The 21,376-nt window shown below is 44.9% G+C and overlaps 1 protein-coding gene across 3 annotated transcripts in view; it reads right to left on the minus strand.

Moving 5' to 3' along the window:
• Window positions 1-21,376, minus strand: part of adgrl1a (adhesion G protein-coupled receptor L1a) — a 163,350-nt gene that overhangs the window by 36,701 nt on the left and 105,273 nt on the right. For all 3 annotated transcript variants that reach the window (XM_085404183.1, XM_085404180.1, XM_085404181.1), the window contains 2 exons: window positions 11,768-11,981; window positions 10,028-10,137 (listed from right to left, as the gene is read on the minus strand). In XM_085404183.1, coding sequence (XP_085260309.1) covers window positions 10,028-10,137; window positions 11,768-11,981 — 324 coding nt within the window. The remainder of the gene's footprint in view (window positions 1-10,027; window positions 10,138-11,767; window positions 11,982-21,376) is intronic.

Raw genomic sequence — 21,376 nt, forward strand, 5'->3', positions numbered from 1 at the left:
GGATGGAGCATGGCATGGTAACCCGCATCCATGCTGGACAAGTTAATGGGCTTTAAGAGTTAGTGTGTGCGCATGAGTGTGCAGTGCAGTGAGTCTCCTGATGGTATGTTGGTGCATTCATTAGCCCATAAGTGTTTGTAGATGTGTCTCAGTGTGTATGTGGATGTCCGTGTGCTTGTGTGGGTGGGCATGCATGTTGAGAGAGAAAGAAAGAAGCACAAAGAGAGAAGAAGTGTGAAGAAGGATGCGAGCGTGTTCTGTGTGTGCAAACAAGAAGAGAGTGGAGTAAGAGAGAGTAAATAGGTTATTTCCTGTGAAATGAGAATTAGGAGTGAGTTAATTTGCTGAGGAGTGACAAATAGTGACAGAGAGAAGAGAAAAATAAGGAAAGAGAAGGGAGGGGCTCGCCTTGTGTTTCCGCTTCCTTTTAGACTATAAGGGGCGTAAGGTTTTGGGAGTAAAAACACAGTACAGCAACAACAAGCATACACAGACATGAAGCTTGAGGACACACACGCTCTCAGAAAAATGCATGCAGGTACACACTATCCAGACAGTTGAAGAGGCAGGTATCAAACTGAACCTTTATCAACCCAAACATTCACCCCAGAGAATACCCTTCACTGAGACCAAAAGAGGGCTACAGCAAGAGATAGCACCCACTGAAAGCAAAGTCTTTTCTATGGCGTGAAGCTGACACTGAGTGACAGGAAAGTTGATCAGGACGAGGTTGCAAAGGATACAGGCAGCAGATACTGTAGAAAACAGAGGGGCATACCCAGAACAAGCTGACTGAGGCTTGAGAGGTAAGGAAACAACAAGCCTGCACAGCTGAAACATTAACCGAGCCTGCTACCTACCCTCACCCTCCCTCTGCTCTGAATCAGGTCTCCTAGACACACTGTCTCTCCCTAACAGCCCTGAAACCAGCCGCTGTGTTTTGTATTCATGACCAGCTGCTTCACTCACTCACGTCTCTGTTCTTTGGCTCTAACAATGCAATGGCTTCTACATGTACAGTCAATCCTCGCAATCTTCTCCCTGTGCCACTGAAAAGAGTGTCTGCGCTGCCACGGTCACATGACCGTGCTTGTGTGTGGTGGGTCATTCCTAATGAGGGGATGCTGCCTGACTCATCGTCTCTATAGCAACCACTTTTCCTCCCTTTTGCCATTCACAGCCATTCTTTGTATTTTTCCTGTCACACAATGCAGTGGTTTCTCACTCATTCCCTCTCACTTCTCTAAGTCACATGTAGGGTTGTTTGTGTAAGTAATGGTTCTGTCCTCAGATGGTCTCCAACTCCACCCTCCACGGTGATACTGGGATACTGCTCAGCAGTCTAACACTGCTTCCTTTAACTGCTTCTTTTCCTTTATCAGCAAACAAACTGGGGGTAAGAAAAGACAGTAGTTTGGTCCTGTCATAAAGGAAATACTACAATGACGTGGGTTGTTGGGCTGCTCGACTGTCAGCAAAAAGGATGAGAAAAGAGACAGAGGGAATGATAGGAGGGGAGAGGCGGCTAATGCCGACACAGTCATAAAATTGCCTCATAATAGGTAGGTTGACAGTGTGGTGGACATTCATTGAACAGTGGCATCAACACCAAGAGATACAAGTCATCAACCCAAGAACCCAATCTGTCAATCAGCGGATGAATCAGTAAAGATTATTTGTGACAGACATGGGCAAAACACAACTTTGGAATATTACTTCAGCCACGCACAGAGAAAGGAAGAGATGGATAAAGTGGACATGGGTAGGAGGGCAGACAGGGGAAAGGGTTATGTATTTAAGTGTTAGTGGGAAGGAGAGCAGTAAATAAATAGAACCAGTTGGTTGAGGTGGAAGCAGGAGGAGGGGGGTTTTGATGCTTTCTATTCCACTGCAAGCAGCAGACTGAGCTAAAATGGCTGCTTGCGGTGAGAGAAAAATGTGACAATGATCTATGCTAATGAAAACCACAGACACAACAGACAAAGGAGTCCATAAACCAGGTAATGGTAACCTCTAAAGGAGTTAATTCCTCCAACATATGGATCCAGATACGGTGCCAGGCAGGGAAACGGCTGAGACAGATGTAAGTAGGGTTTCAGAGAGTGCTGAGAAGGGTGGGGACCTGAGAGCGGGGGGAGGGTACAGCCTCATGGAAACTGCTCTCTACCTGATGTGTGCCCTGCCAGGTCTATCTTTGCTTTTTAGTAGCTTCTGATTGTGGCTCCTGGCCATGCTGATTGGGGCTTTTTAAGAGAGCTTGCGGCAAGGCCCGGCTGCATCAGAGAAGCCATTACGAGAAGCCGAAGCCCTCCCTACGGGGGATACACCTCCCTCCACCATCTCCTCCCCTCTCCTTGAACACATAAGGAAGTGGATGGAAGGGATGGACTGATGTGGACATGTACTGGTGGAGGAGGGGAGAAGGGGAGGGCAAGACAAGTTTATTGTGCATGTGCAATAAAGAAAACAGAGAGGTGGCGGGGATAAAGTCTGCAAAGAGGTAGAGAGGGCAGAGAGAAGAGGAGGAAGAGCAGTGTAAGACAAGATAAAAGAGCCTGCAGCTGCCTGTGATGGTCAGATGTGATCTGAGAGATAAACCAAGCAGTGGGAAGAGAACAAGAGAAAGGAAGGGTGAGAAACACAATGGAGAAAATGTGTTATAAGTAAGGGGTAGTGAGAGAAGAGGAGTTAATGGAAACGTGATTAAATAAAAATGAGCAGAGAAAAATGGGAGAAGGACACTGAAGTACCTGGAAATGGGACACTGAGGCAATGATCTGACAGCAACTTTGCCAAGTTACTTTGTTATCTTAACAGATTTGTTTTGTTTGTTTGTTTTTTTTGCTTTAAGATTTCAACAACAGCAAACTTTGAATCTGTCCTGAGAAACTAAAAAAAAGAAGGCAAGAGATAAAGCATGGGAAAAAAAGAGCAGCTGAATAATGTGAAGAGAAAGAGGAGAACGTGTTTTTTTTCTCTCAGATCTGTAGGGACAGATACACTGAAATATCGAAATGAGTGAACAGCTACTTGCGAAATGCGAATATATGAGATTTGAATAATGAGACAGTTCTATTGTCAGGCGTGTGAGGCAACAGAGTGAATATGAAATATGGTTTCTAAAAAGGATGGGAAAAGAGGAAAATATGCCATCCATGAAATGACACAGATGCATGTTGTCTGTACATTTAGGCTGAGATGTGCTTCTTCATACAGGAAAGGAATGATGTTAAATTCTCGTTTATCTCTCTTAGATACGGGACTGACCTTCTGTGATGCTTCTTTTCGTTTGTGTGTGTGTGTGTTTGTCTGTGCATGTGTTTGTGTGTGCATGAGTGCAGGTCAGGCTGGTGTCATCAGAACCAAGGAGGAAATCTAGAAGGACTTTAGAGTTTTGGTTACAAGTCAAAGAGAGATAGAAAGAGAGGAGCAAAGGAGACGATTAGAGATCGAGAAAGAAAAGGGAGGGATATCAACATCAAACATGACCACTACACAAGGTGCTGGGTTAGGAGGGAATATGGGGGAGGAAGGGAGACAAGGGAGGAGGAGGAGGAGGGAGAAAGGGGCGAGCTGTGGTTGTTATGTTCATTGTGGTCTTTACCTTTTTGATCCACTTCTATTCAAGCATCGGAAAAAAGGAGAAAGAAGGAGACAGAAGGAGATAGAAAGATACAAGAGAAAGACAGTAAGAAGGAGAGAGAGAGAGAGAGAGAGAGGGGGGGAAAGTAAAGGGAATGAAAGAAAAAACAGGTGCAGGAAAAAAGAGAAAATTGAGATTAAATAAAGCGCTGTCCTTTCTCTCTCTCTCTTTTGTTTTTTTTTGTTTGTTTTTTTTAAAGCAAGTTATCTGTCTGTGTTATGGTTGGCTACTCAGAGAAAGGATGGCTCAAATGGAAAATGAGAAGGGGAAAATGGCCTGACCTGGGTTGAAATCCATTTCCATTTCATTTCAGATTTATCAATAATCCCCCAACAACACAATCCACCCCCAACCACAAACTCTCGACCCCACCTCCACCCATCTTATTGCTACACCGCTCCCTCTCTGCAGCCCTGCTTTCCCTCGTGCCCTCGTGCAGCTTCAGAAACCTGGCGGAGAGAGAAAGTGAGACGGGCGTCTTTGTGCAACAGTCGTCTTCTGCTGTGGAAATAAGCAAGGAGCAGAGAAGGCAGAGAAATAGATAGAGAAATGGGAGATGGTGAGGTGGTGATGAATATGCCTCTATCTGTGACCGGTTATCTTCGGAGAGATCGTTGAATCTCTGTCTGTCTTCCACTCTCTCCAAGCGCAGTTTGTGTTGACATTAGAGCGGTCCCTTGATCTACAGAAAGCGGTGCTTTTGGCTTTGCTCAATTTACAGAGTCAGGATGCCTGCTATAGAAGCCAGCAAAAACACTCAACCCATCGACCATCTAATCAATGGGGAGCTGCTGGCTTGCCTGGCCGAGACTGGCTCATCAAAGAAAAAAAGAACAAACAACAGGGGAAAGGGAGGGCTTGACAGAGTGTAACGCCTGAGAAACACAGAGAGGAACCGAGAGGCACAGTCGGGGGGGAGGGGAGGGAAAATAAAAAAGGGCAGACACAAAAGAGAGATGAGAGAAATATCTACAGCGGGCTCATCACACACAAATCAATAGATTGGTGTGTTGAGTCACACTGAGGCCTTAGCTGACACGGGCAGGTAAGGCGTGGTTCCCTCAATATCCATGACGCTGGTAGGAGTCTGCTTGTGTTGGGGTGTTGAGGGAGGTTCACGAGCAGCTGGAGACTATTGGAGAAGCAAGCAAAAATTTCAGCTCCGCCTTTCACATTACAGCACTCAGCTTCTCTCCATGTTTGCTGAGGCACCAGTGCCGTGAGAGTTGTTCTTCTAATGTCTCGAGAAAGACACGTGTTAAAAGCCACATGGCTGGTGGATCCCCGCTGTGAGCGTGATTGTCATGTATGTGTCGTGGAAAGTCCCCGGGGAGCGCTGTGAAATTGTCACGACACCTCACCGGGTTGTCCGTAAAGATAGGGGAAAAAAGCGATAGCAAGAGAGAGGGTAAAAGAGAGAGAAAGAGAGTTTTACAAAGACAAACAGAATAGAAAAGAAAAAAGAGTGATAGCAGCGGTTGCCTTAGCTGTGTGGGGGATGCACCTCGGCAGAGGCGGCATCAGCATCAGCAGCCACATGATCATTTATCATCATATGCCAAGATCAAACTGGACAAACAACCTCCACGAAGACCTGGGGAGTGGAAGCCACTTTCAGCCTAGAGGGGTAAACAAGGCAAAGAAACTAGTGCAAGTTTTGTGATGCTGGGGCAGGGACCAAAAAAAAGAAAAAAAAAAGGCACGTTACATGCCTGCCACCAACTGTGAGTGCAATCATTAGCTCCAAGGTTAGGGGAGGCTGACACTGGCCACAGAGCATCCAGAGCTTTCATCCTCTCTGTGAAACCGCTGCAGGGGGTAGATGAGGACACCAGAATTCAAATATACAGAGTTTTTCCACGTTCCAGGTTTCTACTGACTGCAGAAGCTCAGCTCTTCATGCAAGTGTGACACTGCAGTCCTTAAAAAGTTGTTGTGCTAAACACAATATTATAAATGCACCACTGTGTATGTTTTTCAGAACAGGAGGGAAATGATGCAGTGACATGTAGAGAGAAAACGAGAGAGAGAGTGAGTGAGAGTGAGAGAGGGGAATGAAACTTCTTCAATGCTGCAAAAAAAAAAAAGACTAAAAACAAAGAAGATGGAAGACTTCTGTTGACACTGTTCTTCCATTCTTGGTTGTCCTGAAAAATAGACACAAAGAAACGACACACACAAGATCTTTACAGATTTCTAAGAACACACACACACACACACACACGCACGCGCCTACACACACGCACGCACGCACGCACATAAACACAGAGAAAGGAGAAGGAAACTCATCAAACTGTCCTCACAGTGAGTTGGAGGTTAGTTTAAGGCCACCTTGGTTGTTTGTCTGATTCATTCAACGTTTCTCTTTCAGGGATCTTCTGAGAAATAAGCCACTGTCCTCTCCCCTTAATCACTCCGCTCAGCGCTCTCTACAACCCTATCAATTACTCCCACACTAATGAGTACAGCTAAAACACACGCTCTCAAATACGCACACATATTGCTGAAGCACTGCAGGAACACTTGGCCTCCTTCTAGCGTGTCCTCCTCTGCTTCTTCTTCCTCGGCCCCTTCCTATTGTCTCCTTCTCAAACTTCGCATTTTTCACAGTAAAGAGCCATCTCTTTCCATGGCCCGAGCAAAGCTTCCTGCTTCTCATTCACCAGACATGTATGAGCCACTCATCTAATGGTGTCCCTATACATATTAATAGAATTTCATTTTCAGCTACATCAAAGTGTTTCCCCTCCTCCCCTCAAAACTTGTCATATTACAATGCCATTATTCCTGCGACTGACAAACTCCTTCCGACAAGTCAACTATCATTTCCAGTGGCTTTGTGTCCAAAAAGTGATGTCTTGTAATGAATAGGCAGTGCTGAATACATTTGTGGGGAAGAATCAATTTTATAAAGTGAAACAGCGGCAGAGTACCAAAATATAAATGGAAAAACTGGAGGATATAAAATTAAGCTAAGAAACTCTCGACTGTAAAGCCTGTACAGCCACCTGCACTGTGCATATTAACCAGATATATAAAAGCTAAAGAAACAAAAGAGCCACAGGAGAAGGTCTGCTAGCTCTGGCATGGCTAGCATAGATAATCCCAATAGGGAGCATTAGGAATCAATAATGATGTAGCACAGTGTTCTGAAGAAAGAGCGGGAACAGGTAAGGGCTCCCTCGTGGGATAGATTTATTTTAACTCTGCGTACATCTATGTTAAAACTGCAGTGTAGGGGTTTAACTGCAGTAAACACATCCTGCAGTTGTATCCATGGATCTGTGATGTCTTAATGGGATCTAGCAGGCTACGGCAGGCTGTGCCAGTGTGAAATGAGAGTTCATTTGAGCCATTTTGTCGTCTTGTGTTCCGGATGGCAAAAACAATGCTACGTGGCAACGGCTGGGCGGCCTTGCAGGGCTTTTTGGCTCGATGAGATATGACTTGACTAGTTGGCGGTTTGTTGTATTTTGCCAAGGCAGTCCCACGCACAGCAACACACACACATACTTGTGCAAGACCCTTGTCTGAGCTCTGCCAGCTGAGGTGTGTGCGTATGTCAGCTCAGCACTGGCTGTCACCGTGCCGTTTCAGGTGACTGGAAACACAGCTCTCACACAGAGGACCCTGTCAAAAGCAAACATCGCTCGTAGCCATCAACATGGCTGCACACCATCTCAGCTGCCATGCCACACAGCCCTTACATATCATCTCTCAATTGTTCACCTTTTTGTCAAGACAACCAATGAAAACCATGTGTCAGGTTTAGATGATACCAGAGTGCCCAGCAATCCCAACCAGACATAAATGATGGGGCATTAGCAGAGCGATTAGCTGCAGCAAATTCAATTAATCTTGACAAATCTCTGCTGAGGCAGAACTGAAGAGAGCGACGCGCCCCCTCTCCTGGTAATTAAAAGTGGCCGAGTTGAGTGGCGTGTGGTGCGACGGTGACTAGGTTTTGGGATGAACAGTTCCAGCTCTGAGTCTGAATGTGTCAGGTCGTATTTAGTTTGTCAAATGAGCACAAATACATAGAGCAGCCTGCAGAGTTTGAGTAGCGTGCATCGCCTGTGTACGCACGCGTGTTTCTATTTTTGTGAGGGTGCGCAAGTTAAGTGCTTTTGCTTCTCCAGTGGAGGAGAGTGGCAGAGGACAGGGGTAATTGGCTCTTCTTTGTCACCTCAGACAAGCGAGACTTTATATCATAGGAGGATCAGCTTCCAATTTTCTAAGTCGTGCCATACTTCAGGCACAATCAAGAAAGTTTTTTTCCCCCCAAACACAAGGAGGAAAAATGCAAGTCAGCAGCTATTTAATCATCCCTTTGATTGCCTTGCAGTGAGAGAACAAGCTCCCTTGTGCAGTCAGGGGGGGAAAGACAAGGTTAGAATGCATGAGGAGAGGAAAGCAGGCACAACTAAGTAATGCTACCTTGACCCTCTGTGGACAATGCAGGAAACCGAGCAACAGCACAGGACTATTAAAGGACTAACAAGCAAAGTCATATCAGTGTGGAGGGAAAAAATATAGCCAACACAAATATCAACTGGAAGAGAGGGAAACCTAATGTAGAGGACACTTGAGAAGAACTCTTATTACCACTAGGAAGGCTATGAATAAAATCCACACCAGAAAATATCACCCAATGTAAGAAACCAACCTTCTCATATATGACTCTAGCCGCAACCTGAGTCAACACAGTCTCTCATAAGCTAAACTAAGTGCACATAGCACCGAGCAGAGGAAGGGTGAGGACTGAAAAGTGGCACCTGGAAAACCCTGGATGCTTTGCATATTTGTACCTGTAAAAATACAAATAAATAAATAACAGGGACAGCAAAAGAAAAATGATAGAGTGGAATGATAAGCTAGTGTGGCAAACTGGTGGTCAGAGAGTAAAAATAAAGGAAGAATAAGCGTAGCAGGACAAAGAATAAAGATTTAAGACCGTGGAGTGAAGATTGAAAGTCAAAGACAGAGAAGAAGGGCTAAAAAAAGAGGTGATGCTGACTGTGAGAAATAATAAAGCGAGTGTGAGTTGGAGTCCTCAGAGAGAAGTGATAAAGAGGAGGGTGAGGAAGAGGAAAAGAAAAGGAAGTTAGCAGCTTGGTGTAGTCTTGATCCTGTGGTTCACTTCAACTGCACCTGAGGAAAAAGTAGAGACAGTTATCCCACACCCTATCATGAGAAATAAATAGCTCCCCCACCCCAGTAATGTCCTCTTGTCCTCCACCCCTCTGACACAACACTCTCATACTTCCCCACCACCCTTTCCTGAACCCCAAATTCTGCGTCTGCCCAGTGGAGGGGAGCGCCACTGCTCCTCCCCTCCAGCCACGTGCACCTGCACAGTGAGGGGATCAATGCTGAGAGTAATAATACATGAGAGGGAGGAGGGGAGACTGAGCGGAGATTTTCACATGAGTGAGGATCAACACATCACCGTATAATCCTTGCTGTGTCTGCTCCTTTGGCGGTGTGAGTGTGCTCTTGTTTGTGTGTACATGCTTGCTCAGAATGGAAGATTCAAGAGAAGAGAGAAAAAAGCAACGGTGCCCCCTCCCCCCCTCCCTTTTTGCAAGTGTAAGGTAGACTTGTGTGTATGTGTGTGTGGGCATGTGTAGAGTCACACCTGCCACATAGTTTTGAGCAAAGCAGTGAGGAAGCCAGCCGTTACCATGGGGACATTAAATTGTGTGGCGCTCCAGGTCATGTTGTCTAAAATAAGCCCTTTGCTGTTTGTGTTAACATTCCTATTGTGAGGTGTGGTATACACACAACACCCCCTGCCTTAAAGTCTCACTGTGCCCAATTTTAATTTTTATTGGAAATCAGAGGGACAGCAAAGGTGTATGGCACCAGATAAAGGCAGTCGCCTGCCCCTGGGTTAATCAGTGCATGAGTGTGGGGCGGTGTGCGTTACACTGCTGTGATTGCCAATAAGGGCTGACCCCGTGTTTGCTGTGGGTGTGCGTAAAGTGCTTATCGGACCCTGTGTTTGTGGAGCACCTTCCCCCATGTGAAAATCCCTCTCAGCTACTGGTGCGTCAATCTGTCGATGAAGAAAAAAGGTTTAGTGCTCTGTGAGTGTGGGTGTGTATGTGCCTGTGCAGTGTATGAGAAAGAAGAGAGAGACAGAGAGAGCAGGTGAGGATGGCTGTCTGTCTTGTTTTGCTTTGACTGTGTTGAGAAAATCCAGAGAGAGCGAGTGAGCACGAGTGAGTATAAGAATGTCATCTTTTTTTTAGGGTTCGGGGTGGGGGGGTTGAAGAGGACTAGAGAGGCTCAGGTGAGGGTACAGGGAAGGATGGGAGGGGCGGTGAATGGGGTGAGGGAGGGCGGGGAGGTGGAAAGGTGTGACAGGGTCTCAGTACTCACTGTAGGGGACACACTCATACTGGATCTCCAAGTACTTGTAGGTCCCTGGGCAGGGGTCTGGGAACACGTCTGACCCCGCAACCACCACACACTGAGTACGATTATTACACCTGTGAGATGAGACAGCAGGGTAGGAAGCGAGAAAAGAGAGAGAAGGGAGGAAGCAAGTAATAAAAATAATGATGAGTGCCATTGTAAGAAAGACAGGGAGGAGGGGTTGTATTCCAAAAAAAAATAAAAAATATCTTCAGGCTCTGAAAGACAGAGGGAACGGTAGGGATGGGAGTAATTTCACACTAGACTAGATCATGTGACAGCTGCACCCGAAGGGAGGTGGAAACAGAGGGGGAGGGAGAATGTGGGGGGGGGGGGGGGAGAAGTGGGATGAAGGATACAGAGAAGCATGGAGGGAGGGAAGAGGCAGAGAGAGGGCGAGTGACGTAAGACCTCCTCTCCTGGGGGATTGTGAGTGGGAGCAATTAGAGGTGAGAGAACAGGGAAGGACGAGGGGGGCTAAGGCAGATACTCTACACCACACGCACAGGGAAAACATTCATATGCACATAATACCTACATCTAAACCGCATCGCTGCATGCCTTCTCACGGTTGCACACACCGAGAAACACATCCACACAGGAGAAACGATACACATCCACACGCACGTGCACTTAGTTATTCTCACCACATAATCCTTCTCTATCCAGCTTTGAGCATTTCCCCACTGCACACTCTTTCTCTCCATTCATATCTCAAATCTCTGCTGCACTCTCTCTATCATCCTATCATTTCTACAAGTCTTTCTTCTTCCTTTACCCCCTCAATTTTCTCCTCCACCCCCTACTACTTCCCTCCCTCCCTTGCTCAAGCTAGCACCCTGTGCCTCCATTACAAGCGTGATGGATAGCTGGAAGAGAGCTTCCATTGATCTGAGCTAAAAGGAAGCAGATGCTGAGCACAAACACAGAGAGCAGCTGTAGGAAGCGCTACAAATACTCCAGCAATAAACATATAGATTCTCATGCATACATGAAACTAAGCGCACTCACACACTCACGCGCACACACACACACACACATACACAATTCCTTACAAATAAAAGTTTTGCCAAGACACAGCAGCGTTAGTCAAGTATGCTGACTTCAGTGTTTCCCAAAAGAAACGTTTGAATGCACAAGTTCAAGTGGCCCCCAGCAAATTGCCTGTTAGTTATTTTTAAGTGAAGAGAAGTAAATAAAATCCTGGAGCAAACACACATTAAACAACTAAACTTCCTTCAAATATTAATGCTTTTTCCCCCTTCTTTCATGTACTTAAAGTTGGAAGTTACTTTACTAACAATTCCACCAGTATAGTCTCAAACTTCATTATAATGTTAGCAAGAGCTGTCACTAAGAATAGTTAGTTGATAACAATTTCCTCCCAAATTGTGCCACCTGCTACAATTATTGTCATTTTGTATACTTAATTAAATAAAAATGAAACATTAAATTACATTTAAGGAAAGCCTCAGTTTGACATTGGTTTTACTTAATGTTATTACAAAAAAGATCTACAATTTGCCACAAGGTGCCCAAATTGTGCATCTGAAGAGGAAAAGCAAGTAAATCTAGAGGAACTGTGTTGTGAAATAAAATCTTGTTTCCTCTGCCAATACCGGGCTCTTACTCTGCACAAACACACACACACACACACACACACACACACACACACACACAAGATCTAAACAGATCAATAGTCACCTCTGTGACATTATCTTGAAGGCGTCGGGCAGGTAGCACTGCACATTCTCCATCTGAAAGGGGTCTGCGTCACAGATTTTGTCATCGGTGCGGCCATAGTTAGCCGTCTCAATCATGATGACATCACTTCCAGGGCAACGCAGCTCGATCGGGTAGCCTTCACAAGCCAGCTCCCGGCGCATCAAACCGAAGGGCATCATTGACCGGCTCAGAGCTGGAGAGGAAAGAGAGAGAGGCAAAGTTATTGATAACTCATTGAACCTTAATATACACTTTTAGGAGGCACCTCGTTGTTCCGTGTAATTGTAAATCATATATGCATGTTTGACAGGAGCAGGTGGTATGAAAGTGGTTCCTGCTGTCCTCATGTAAAACACAAACGAGCCATTATTGACTTGCCTTCATTGAATGGTAATTTTGCAGTGCTACTGATGCACAGCCTGGCCGACCACTTTCCACATATTGGCATGAAGGATTTGGAGACATACCAGCTTTTGCAATGAGATACTGCACCACTTGTGAAACAAACTGTGAGAGTTTCAAATGTTAACAAACTCCTACACACTGCCAGACAGCAGCTTATCATACTCATCCCAATGTACTTTCTCGCATCTTTTAGTGTATTCTACCTATCAGAAATGTTGGATTAGGTCTGAGCAAGAGAGGAAATAGAGGTGAAAGAAGTAAAAAAAAAAAAAAAAGAGAGACAGAGAGCATCTGTATGCATTTTCAACTCTGGTGTGTACACCATTTCCACACCCACTGCTGGTAATCAGCTGTCTGAGAGGCATGTCAATGTACTGCTGCGGCTCTGTGTGGAGAAGGGTCAGCAGGGAAAGCGGGGTACTCAGGGTTAATCACTGAGCCAGGCTGAGAGGCATGAAAGAGGCCTGCAAAGAGGTGCTGAGAGAGACACTCATTGCCTCTCCAGCTCTCTCCATAACTGCATACCTTTCCAACTGCTTCTCCATTCAGCCTAAAAAAAAAAAAGGCTGCCAGCTTCCTTTACAGTGCAGGTGGAGGCAGGGGCACAGAGACTGAACAGAAGTAGACAGGAGTAGAGTGAGTGATCTGGAAGTGAAACTGAAGGACAGCCAACGCTCCTTTTGTGAGCCTCATGCCAGGCCCTGTGAGAGCTGCTATCCGTGGTACTGAACTGACTTTAAAACTTCTTTTGGGAAAATGGCATCCTTAGATTTGGAGCTGCTTCAGAGATAGCTAGGTGTGGAGCTGTCCGCTGTCCTGAAGGACCAGAAGGCTTTGACCGAGATCTCCTTTGCAGTGTCAGTAAGGAGGACATGATACATATTACCCAGATGGTGGGAATCCTGTGAAATCTACACAGAGTGGCGGTAGGTGTACTTTAACAGGGTGCAACTTCTTTATAAACCAAGGCTTTCACTATATAGCGCTTCCCCTTGCCAGACAGGCTCAGCAGCAGACAAGGGCACTGAGTCAGCCCCTCTCCCCCACTACTCTTATTGCTGAAACCCACAGAGCAGGGCTGTTTTCCTTTTCTGACACTGAGCTAGCAGTGCTTAAGTTTCAGCCACTGTCCATTCAGAAGGAGTGCCCATCTGGGTCAATGTCAATGTCAGTCATCCCAGACATGCTCTGCAGCACTGTGCTACATGATTCACTGCCATCAGACTTGCTCATATTTCTAAATGCCACCCATTTATGCAGCAGGGACTTCAGTTCAGTTGTGTAACTAACGCCATTAAGGCTGAATGACTAGCACAGACAGACTTCAAATCTTTTATGCCTCGCCAGAATACAGTGCCAGTGCCAAATCACAAAGGCCTAAATGCAAAAGCGCATACTAATTAAAGCACATGGAGATGCAAACAGCAGGCGAGGCCAGACAAACAAGTCCACACTCAAACGCACAAGACCCACAGAAGCAAATTAGCACATACGCAGACGCACTGTGCAGACGAGTATGCAAGATCACATTCAAGCACACATACACTTGCACACATCCATGCATACACACAGAGTTCTTGTGTCACAGTGGGGATACAATGCGTAGTGTCAGTGTGTGGCCTTGTCGTCTTAACTACCCTGTGGTGTGAATACGCAGCAGTGTACAGCTGGCCAGTGATTATAACCTTACAATGAGCCAAGAGGGAAGTAAAAGTGAAGCGGGCCACCAGGAGTGATCACACTTAGTCAGCTTACACTGTAGGTTGGTGCAAAGAATATTAGTCCCTACCAGAGGCAGCAGCTCACTCATTAACCACACTTTATATACCAAGCAAATTTAAATGGTAAATACAGCATTTCTGGCTTTTCAGTTCCATATACTGCCACTGAGCTGCGAAGATCTCCTTTAAGCTATTTCTTCAGCAGAGTTTCAAAAGAAGTGCATATATTTACAGTACTGTGTAAACATCTTGAGCCACTTGTCATTTCTTTATATTTTGCCTCTAAGAAGCCAGACTTTTTTCTAATTTTGTTAAAAGTGGTCTTGAGCACCAGGCTTTCTGATGGTATTTCAAACTTTTAATTTGGACACTGACTCTATTTTCTCAATTTCAGTCTAGTCCTTCACCCTTTTCAAAGAATTTAGTTTTGTTTGTTTGTAAAGGCACTTAATATTGCACTATGAATAATTTATAGGCATATAAAAGACAACTAACTAAAGAATGAACGTGTTGAGTCCACACAAAACAGACAACTTGGCTTATCTCCTGATTTAAAAAGATTTGACCACATTGGAAAAAAATGAATTGGCAGAACTAACTAACTGGGCTCTATCCACAGTTCACTAAGCCTTTATCAGGAAAGGTCTCAATAGACACCTGTCAAAAAGTAGTTGGTAAGGGAAAAAAACAGGGAAAAGAGGCGAGGTACGCCAAATAACACAAGAACTAGACTGAAAATCAGTGGAATGATCAGTATGTACAGGGAAGGTCAGGAGAGAGGTGCAGTGAGTGTCCACAACCTTCTGTAAAACACAATGAAGGCTAATGGAGGCTTTTGAGCTCTATTTCAGGCAGTAGTGTAGACACCACTGCCCGAAATGGAGTTGGGGTTTGGGGATCTTGTCAAAATTGACAAAATTATGAAAAGTACCATCAGATTTTGAATCACCATGCAACACCATCTGGAAAGCAACTGATTGGCAATGGCAACACATCTGGATAGAAAAACACACACATACAAACGTACAACAGAACACTATCAATTATGGACTGACCTCCCCAGAGCCCAGACCGCCACATTATTGAAGCAGGATGGCATCATCATGACAGAAAACAGAACAAAAGGCAGCAAACATCCCCAAAAAACCTTAGAATTTCTTTTAACTAGCCTCGAAAACTATTCCTGAACACTGCTTAAAGAAGATACAAGAAAGCTTGCCTAAGACAGTTCAGGCTGTATTGTAGCAAAAAGGTGAATAATAATGGCTCAAGACATTGGCACAGAACTTTTTGCACAAAGCTCAACAATGTACCTTTCATAAGCTTTATACAATTGTGAAACATTATGTGGGATGTCTCACTTAGATCTTACAGTTACACTTTATATAGTCAATGACTAGGCAAAAGTCTGCTGAATCACAATGATATGTACTTGATTATGAAACATTACCAAATTTATGCAGAGACTGTTGTATGGACCTAAATCCGTTGTCTTTTTTCCCAGGTATAACTTTCTCCGGCCCAGCTGTTACAGCATATATTTAGCCTTAATTGAGCACAGCCATTATGAGCCAGTAAATTTCAGTGTGGCAGCTAGATAACTATCCTATTTCTAGCACCCCTGCAAATCTCTGCTTGTGTCATTAATATATCATATTTCACACCGACATAATTCAGAGCAACGCAACCACTTTTTGACAAGTTGCAGTTCTAAGGTGGGTTTTAAAGTTTAGATATACAGAAGGATTCATCTTGCATCCATACAGAAATTTCTGAATGGTGTATTCACAACAAGCATGGATCTTAACTTGAGGGATGGATTCAGTGTCTATGTGTGTGTGAGAGGGTGTGTGTATGTGGTAGCGTGCCAGCCAGATGGCCTGAGGCCTAGCTGGAGCTGTGGCTGGCTCTGAGCTGAGCTGAGATGAGATGAGCAGAGGATAAGCTTGGCCTGGCCATGGGCTATGATTGTCCTTCACTCTGCAGGAATCCATTAAGGTTTCAGGGTCTCTTTAGCCAGCACACACAGACACACACAATAACACACATGGGCATTTAGTCTTGTCTGTCAGACTCATAATAGCTGAATGGAGTGACTTTCTCTGCAGCAGCCATATGTATACTTGGATGTAATCCCTCGCAGTAAGACTATGACTTATCTCCTGTGGTGTATAAAACTGCATTAACAGCCACCGTGCTCAAGAAATGCTACCAATTGTTACACATACCAATAATGGGCCAATTCAGTAATTATATAAGCTGATTTTCATGGATGTGGCAGAGTGGAAGTGACAGAGGTCACACACACACAGCCACACAGCCAGAGCCCTGGTGTCACTCCAGGGCAGCTGGTGTGAAGGGCTGAAGCGGTTGGCTTCAAATAGAAGCTCCATACAAATTAAGAGCAACAGAGAGAACTGATTGGATTTGACTCATTATCCTCACACAGTAATTAAAGCCTGAGGGTGGATAGATGCTTGAACCATCAGACAAGAACATAATTTTGCACAAGTCAATCTAGACTTTGCATGCTCATATGCTCTCTACTCCTGTTAGTCTTTAAATCTATTCTTAATCTTACGTCTGTAGCTGCAGTGCACATAACAACTTTGCGCGCAAATCCGATATAACTGATGAGGAGCGATAAGAAAATCTTACCTGCAACCAGAGCCATGCCCAACACTTGAGAAAAGTTAAGAGAAAATGTTTGGTCTGTTATGTCAGTACTGACTAAAACAGGTGGCATTCAAAATGATTTTACATTTTCTGTACGAACAGACAAAGATTTGTCTTCATCAGCAGCGATGTGCTTTCAAACATAAAAGCATCTTCATTTCACCACCTCAGACAGTTTGACCTTGGGATCACCGAGGCTCTCACAGAAACTATAGTGTCTTTCTCTGTGAAAGTTTGGCCTTGGAGGTATCCAGCAAGTATGCGACTGAGTCACAACAGGAGATTATACTTGTGGAGCACTGTGGCTCGTGGTGTGTGCTTTTGGAAGAGTGTTTTTTTGTGATGATATGATCAGCCCTTTTAGCCTCTCTGTCTCCCAGTACTACTCATTAGCCTAGCACTGAAGCATAGAACTGGAAACATTTTGTCCAGTAGTGGGGAGGTTTCTTGTTATATAGGTCATTTTCCTATTTTTGCCCACATATACCAGTGGTATTATTAAAACACCCCTTACATCTACATATACCCTTAGCATTAGAGCTAACGCAAAGAGCTAACTCCCTCATAAGTTTTAGGTTAGTTCTTTAGTAAAGCTGGCGAGGAAGAACAAGTAATTTTACAGTCATTGGACAGAACTGAGAGGTCTCAGTGATGGGGATCCCTCTCCAGCTGATCCCAACCAATTTCTAGAGCTCCTTATCAGCTTAGTGCTGCATCTTAGCGACTCACTTAGCACTGTGAGTTAGCGTAATGACTCACTGGAGCATGGCCTGTCACCACAGACAGGCTGAGGCGATGTGGCCAGAACTGTCACATCCAGGCAGCCTTCAAGCTGAGGAGTTGTGACAAAGTGACATGCTGAGACAAACCTAAAGGCCTAACATGAGGGTGCGAGGGGTGGGGGCAGCCTGAGCTTGTGGGACAGTGCGTGTGCATGTGTGTGTGTGACTTTGGATGGGAGGGAGAAATGCTGGCCTCAAAGCTAGGATGCTATCTAATCTCTGACTCCTCCGCCTGTCTGCTGCAGGCAAAGGAGACAGAAGAGATGAGATGAGGAGTGACTGTATAGGGAGTCACCAGTCTTGCTATAAGGTCAGAACACAAAGCAGTGCCAAAATGACACACATCCACTGTGATGGAGCTGAGTCGCACAAGCACACAGGAGGAAGAAATGGAATGGCACAGCAAATGAGACAGGGTAACAATGGAAAAAGATAGAAACCTTCAAACAAAGTGCTGGCAGCAGATGAGCATAACGACTATTCTTTGTGGAGGCACAAGGTCAGTGACATAAAAGAAATGAGGCAGACAGATTCGTGGGAGAGGAGGCCTCCTATTGTTGGGATCTGCTCAATAAGACAGCTTCTCTCCTCAGCAGCCCCGTCCTCTAACAGAACTGAATTACAACATAGCCCATAACATTACATCATTCATAAGAGAATTAAATGTGCCCCTGTTGGAAACGGGATACTTACACTCTCACACAACACACACTCAGGCATTTGCAATTACGGACAAGCACATACACACAAACTCTCGCAGGCAAATGCACACAAGCTCTACCCATCATCCATCCTCAACCTCAAGAACTCTCTCTCGCTCTGTGCGTTGACAAACTTTGCTGTGGGGGGAACTAGCAGGCATTGCATAGATATTAAGACGGGTGGTTAAAAAAACCGCTGAGACACTGAACAACATACACACAAACTTGAGGAGGGAGGCGAGACGGGACGTGCTCATACTGTCAAACCACTTCATTGCTAGCCCTGGCGCCTAATTATGCAATAAAAGTGCCTCAACACGGGGAATCGGCATAGCCCAAAATAAAAATCAGCCTGCCTAAAAAGTAGGAGATTCACCGGGTGTAAAATATCCTCCATCTCCCCGGGGAAGGGAGCAGTGCTACAGGCCCACCACAACTCTATTCTGTTCTATGTTTCCAGCACATATCAGAGGAGGCAGGCCAGCAGACAGTGAGTCAGACCTAGATTCATATAAACACTGTGCTGGAGTAAAACTGCTGGTGCTGCAGGGAAACAGCCACAGGGATGAGGGAGGAATGGAGTAGAGACAGAGAAGCAGAGAGAGGAAAGCGGGGAAGTTGGCGAGGAAATGAAGAGCAAAAGCAAGTGATGAGAAAAAAGAAAGTCAAAGTGTGGAGGAGAGAGGGGAAGACGGAGTGAGTAGCTTGTGCGGAGTGCTGTCAGAAAAAAAGGTGTGTGCAAGTATGAGTCTGTGTGTGTGTGTGGATTTGAAAAAGTCGTAAGTCGCAACCGGAGACCTGTTAGGAAAGATGAGTGTCAAAGCCCGGCCCCGCTGCTGCATTAGACACTTAATTAACCTCCTTATACACTAAGCCAAAGGTCCGGACGCTTGGACAGTGTGTGCGCCTGAGTGTATTTTCACTCTGCATGTTTATGAGGTGATCGATCTGTTTGCGAGTATACTTATGTGGTTAACTACAGCACGGAGGATTTTGTGTGCTCCTCTACTTTCATGTTTTCATAGCTACAGCATGAATTAAAACATTCCTCCTACACTTACAGGCCATTGTATTCACTTGCACTGTAATGAGTAACACTGTGAGTTTCCTCCTCTCTCTGTGTTTTTCTTTTTCACCTCGCACCATCCCTCAATCCCTCATCTAATTTCATCGACCTGGAAACGATCTCATTTACCTTTACTTGTCCCCGACACACTCCCCTCATTCTCCCCACCTCTTAGCTTCACCTTCCTTCCCAGCCCTTTACCTCTAGTTTCTCATTTCAATTCCATTCTCCTCCTTTACTCCCTTTCACTGTATTGCCACCCTCTCTGCTGTGATCTAGCTCTCTCTTTCTTCACTTCTCTACTCTCTCTGCTCTTGGTTTCCAGCCGTAAGCTGCTGCTATTAACTATCACTCTGCATTCCACAGAACACGAGATAAGCAAATGCCCACATTCTTAATCACATAACATGCTTGATACATACACACCTTTGTACATGTTCACAAACCAGCCGTCTCACATACACACACATGCAGTCCTGTACGGCTACAAAGCCTCAAAGTTACACACCACGGCCCGGAGAGAACAGAGGCAGCTATCACGCGACTGCACAAACAGGAACACAGTACTCAATCCTTGATGTAGAAGCTTGTTTGCAGTACACAAATCAATGTACACAAACTAACATGCCCTTGCATACACACGACTACAAGCAAACACAAACACACAAACACACAAACAAAATGGGCGCAAACACACATACACTAACATGAATGAATAAACAAAAAGGCACAACCCCGTATACAGTCACAAGCACATGAGAGCGGCGTGCGTCATCTTCAAAGTGAGGTTTGAAAGAACACGCCGCCACACCGCCCCGTCGGTCCCTCCTCCCCCCCCCCCCCCCCCCCCCCCCCAACGCCCAATATATGTTCAAAGGCCATCCATTAACCTTTCACTCACACAGGCCTCTCTGTGATCTACTGCTCTCAGCCAAGGGCTTTGAAGAGCACAGTAACTCTCAGCACCAGGGAGCGAGCAAGGGAGGTGGCGAACGAGATATGACAGAAGGCAGAAAGAGGCGAAGAGAAACGAATAACAACGACAAGAGATGTGCGCTGCTAACGGACGGGAGGTAGAGGGTAAGGAAAGGAGGAAAATGTGGCTTGCAGGAGGCAGCGGGGTTAATCTCAATGATGGAAGCTCGATAGAAAGTGGGGTCGAGTGATGGGGAGAGCTGAGAGTTTAAAAAGGAGGAGAGCAGAAACGATGATGGGCGAACAGAATGGGAGGCCAGGAAAGAGATAGGAGGGAGTGTGTGGGGAAGTATATCACAGCACAAAAAGGGGGTATAATAGCTAAGGTTTTTTTTGGGGGGGGGGGGGGGGGGCTGAGAGACTGGATGAAAATGAGAGGAGAGAAGTGAGAAGAACTGACTGTTGCAAATAAGATGAGAAAGCAACAAAAGCTTGAAAACACACACACAAGGGGCACTGAGAGAGAATAGGGAGAAAAAAGGCTTTAGAGCAGCTCTTTATTGCAAAATCCAGATGATATGCAATATTCACAAGCCACTAGATTAGCAATTAGTGTCAGTAAAGGCTGTGGATTTCAGCTTTATGAAAGAGAAAAGCCACGCTAAAGCATACTCAAAGGTCATTTTCAGACAAAATGGGAGCATTTACTTGTCTCAGTGAACACACAACATGCAGTTTGGATGGCCTTGGTCTATAAAAATCCAAGCTATTAGAAATGAACTTGTCTCTATAGTTTATTATTTATGTCATTTAAGTCCAGCAATAGTCAACTGCCTCTGTGATCCTGCAACTAATATTTGTGTCAAAGGAGAATTGGTCAAAGTTAGTAACTGTACTCTTCTACTGAGCATCCTTCCCATGTGAACTCGGGGATGTGAAATACACAAGACTGATCGAGATTCATAACAACAAAGTTACCGTGTAGAATTAATTACAAATAATAAATCACTGCAAAGTACCAGGTGTTGCAAGCAGGAGCAATGTGAACCTGACAGGATACAACATGCCTGTCTCTAAGAAATTCTGTTTTTCCAATTACAGTGTGGTTGCTCATGTAATCAGTCACTGTCTGAATTATGTTCAGAGGCACCTTAAAAAAAATAACTACATTAAACTATGCTGAAGTTGCCAGGATAGTGGCTGAGGTAACACCGGAGACTAATTTTGAATTAAGTTCAAACAACAAATGTACTTGGCTGAATATATATATATATATATATATATATATATATATATATATATATATATATATATATAAAACA

This window comes from Rhamphochromis longiceps, linkage group LG4 (genome assembly GCF_057381845.1).
Source record: "Rhamphochromis longiceps isolate RC_006_pf linkage group LG4, R_longiceps_female_GT1.1, whole genome shotgun sequence".
In the NCBI taxonomy this organism is placed as follows: Eukaryota; Metazoa; Chordata; class Actinopteri; order Cichliformes; family Cichlidae; genus Rhamphochromis; species Rhamphochromis longiceps.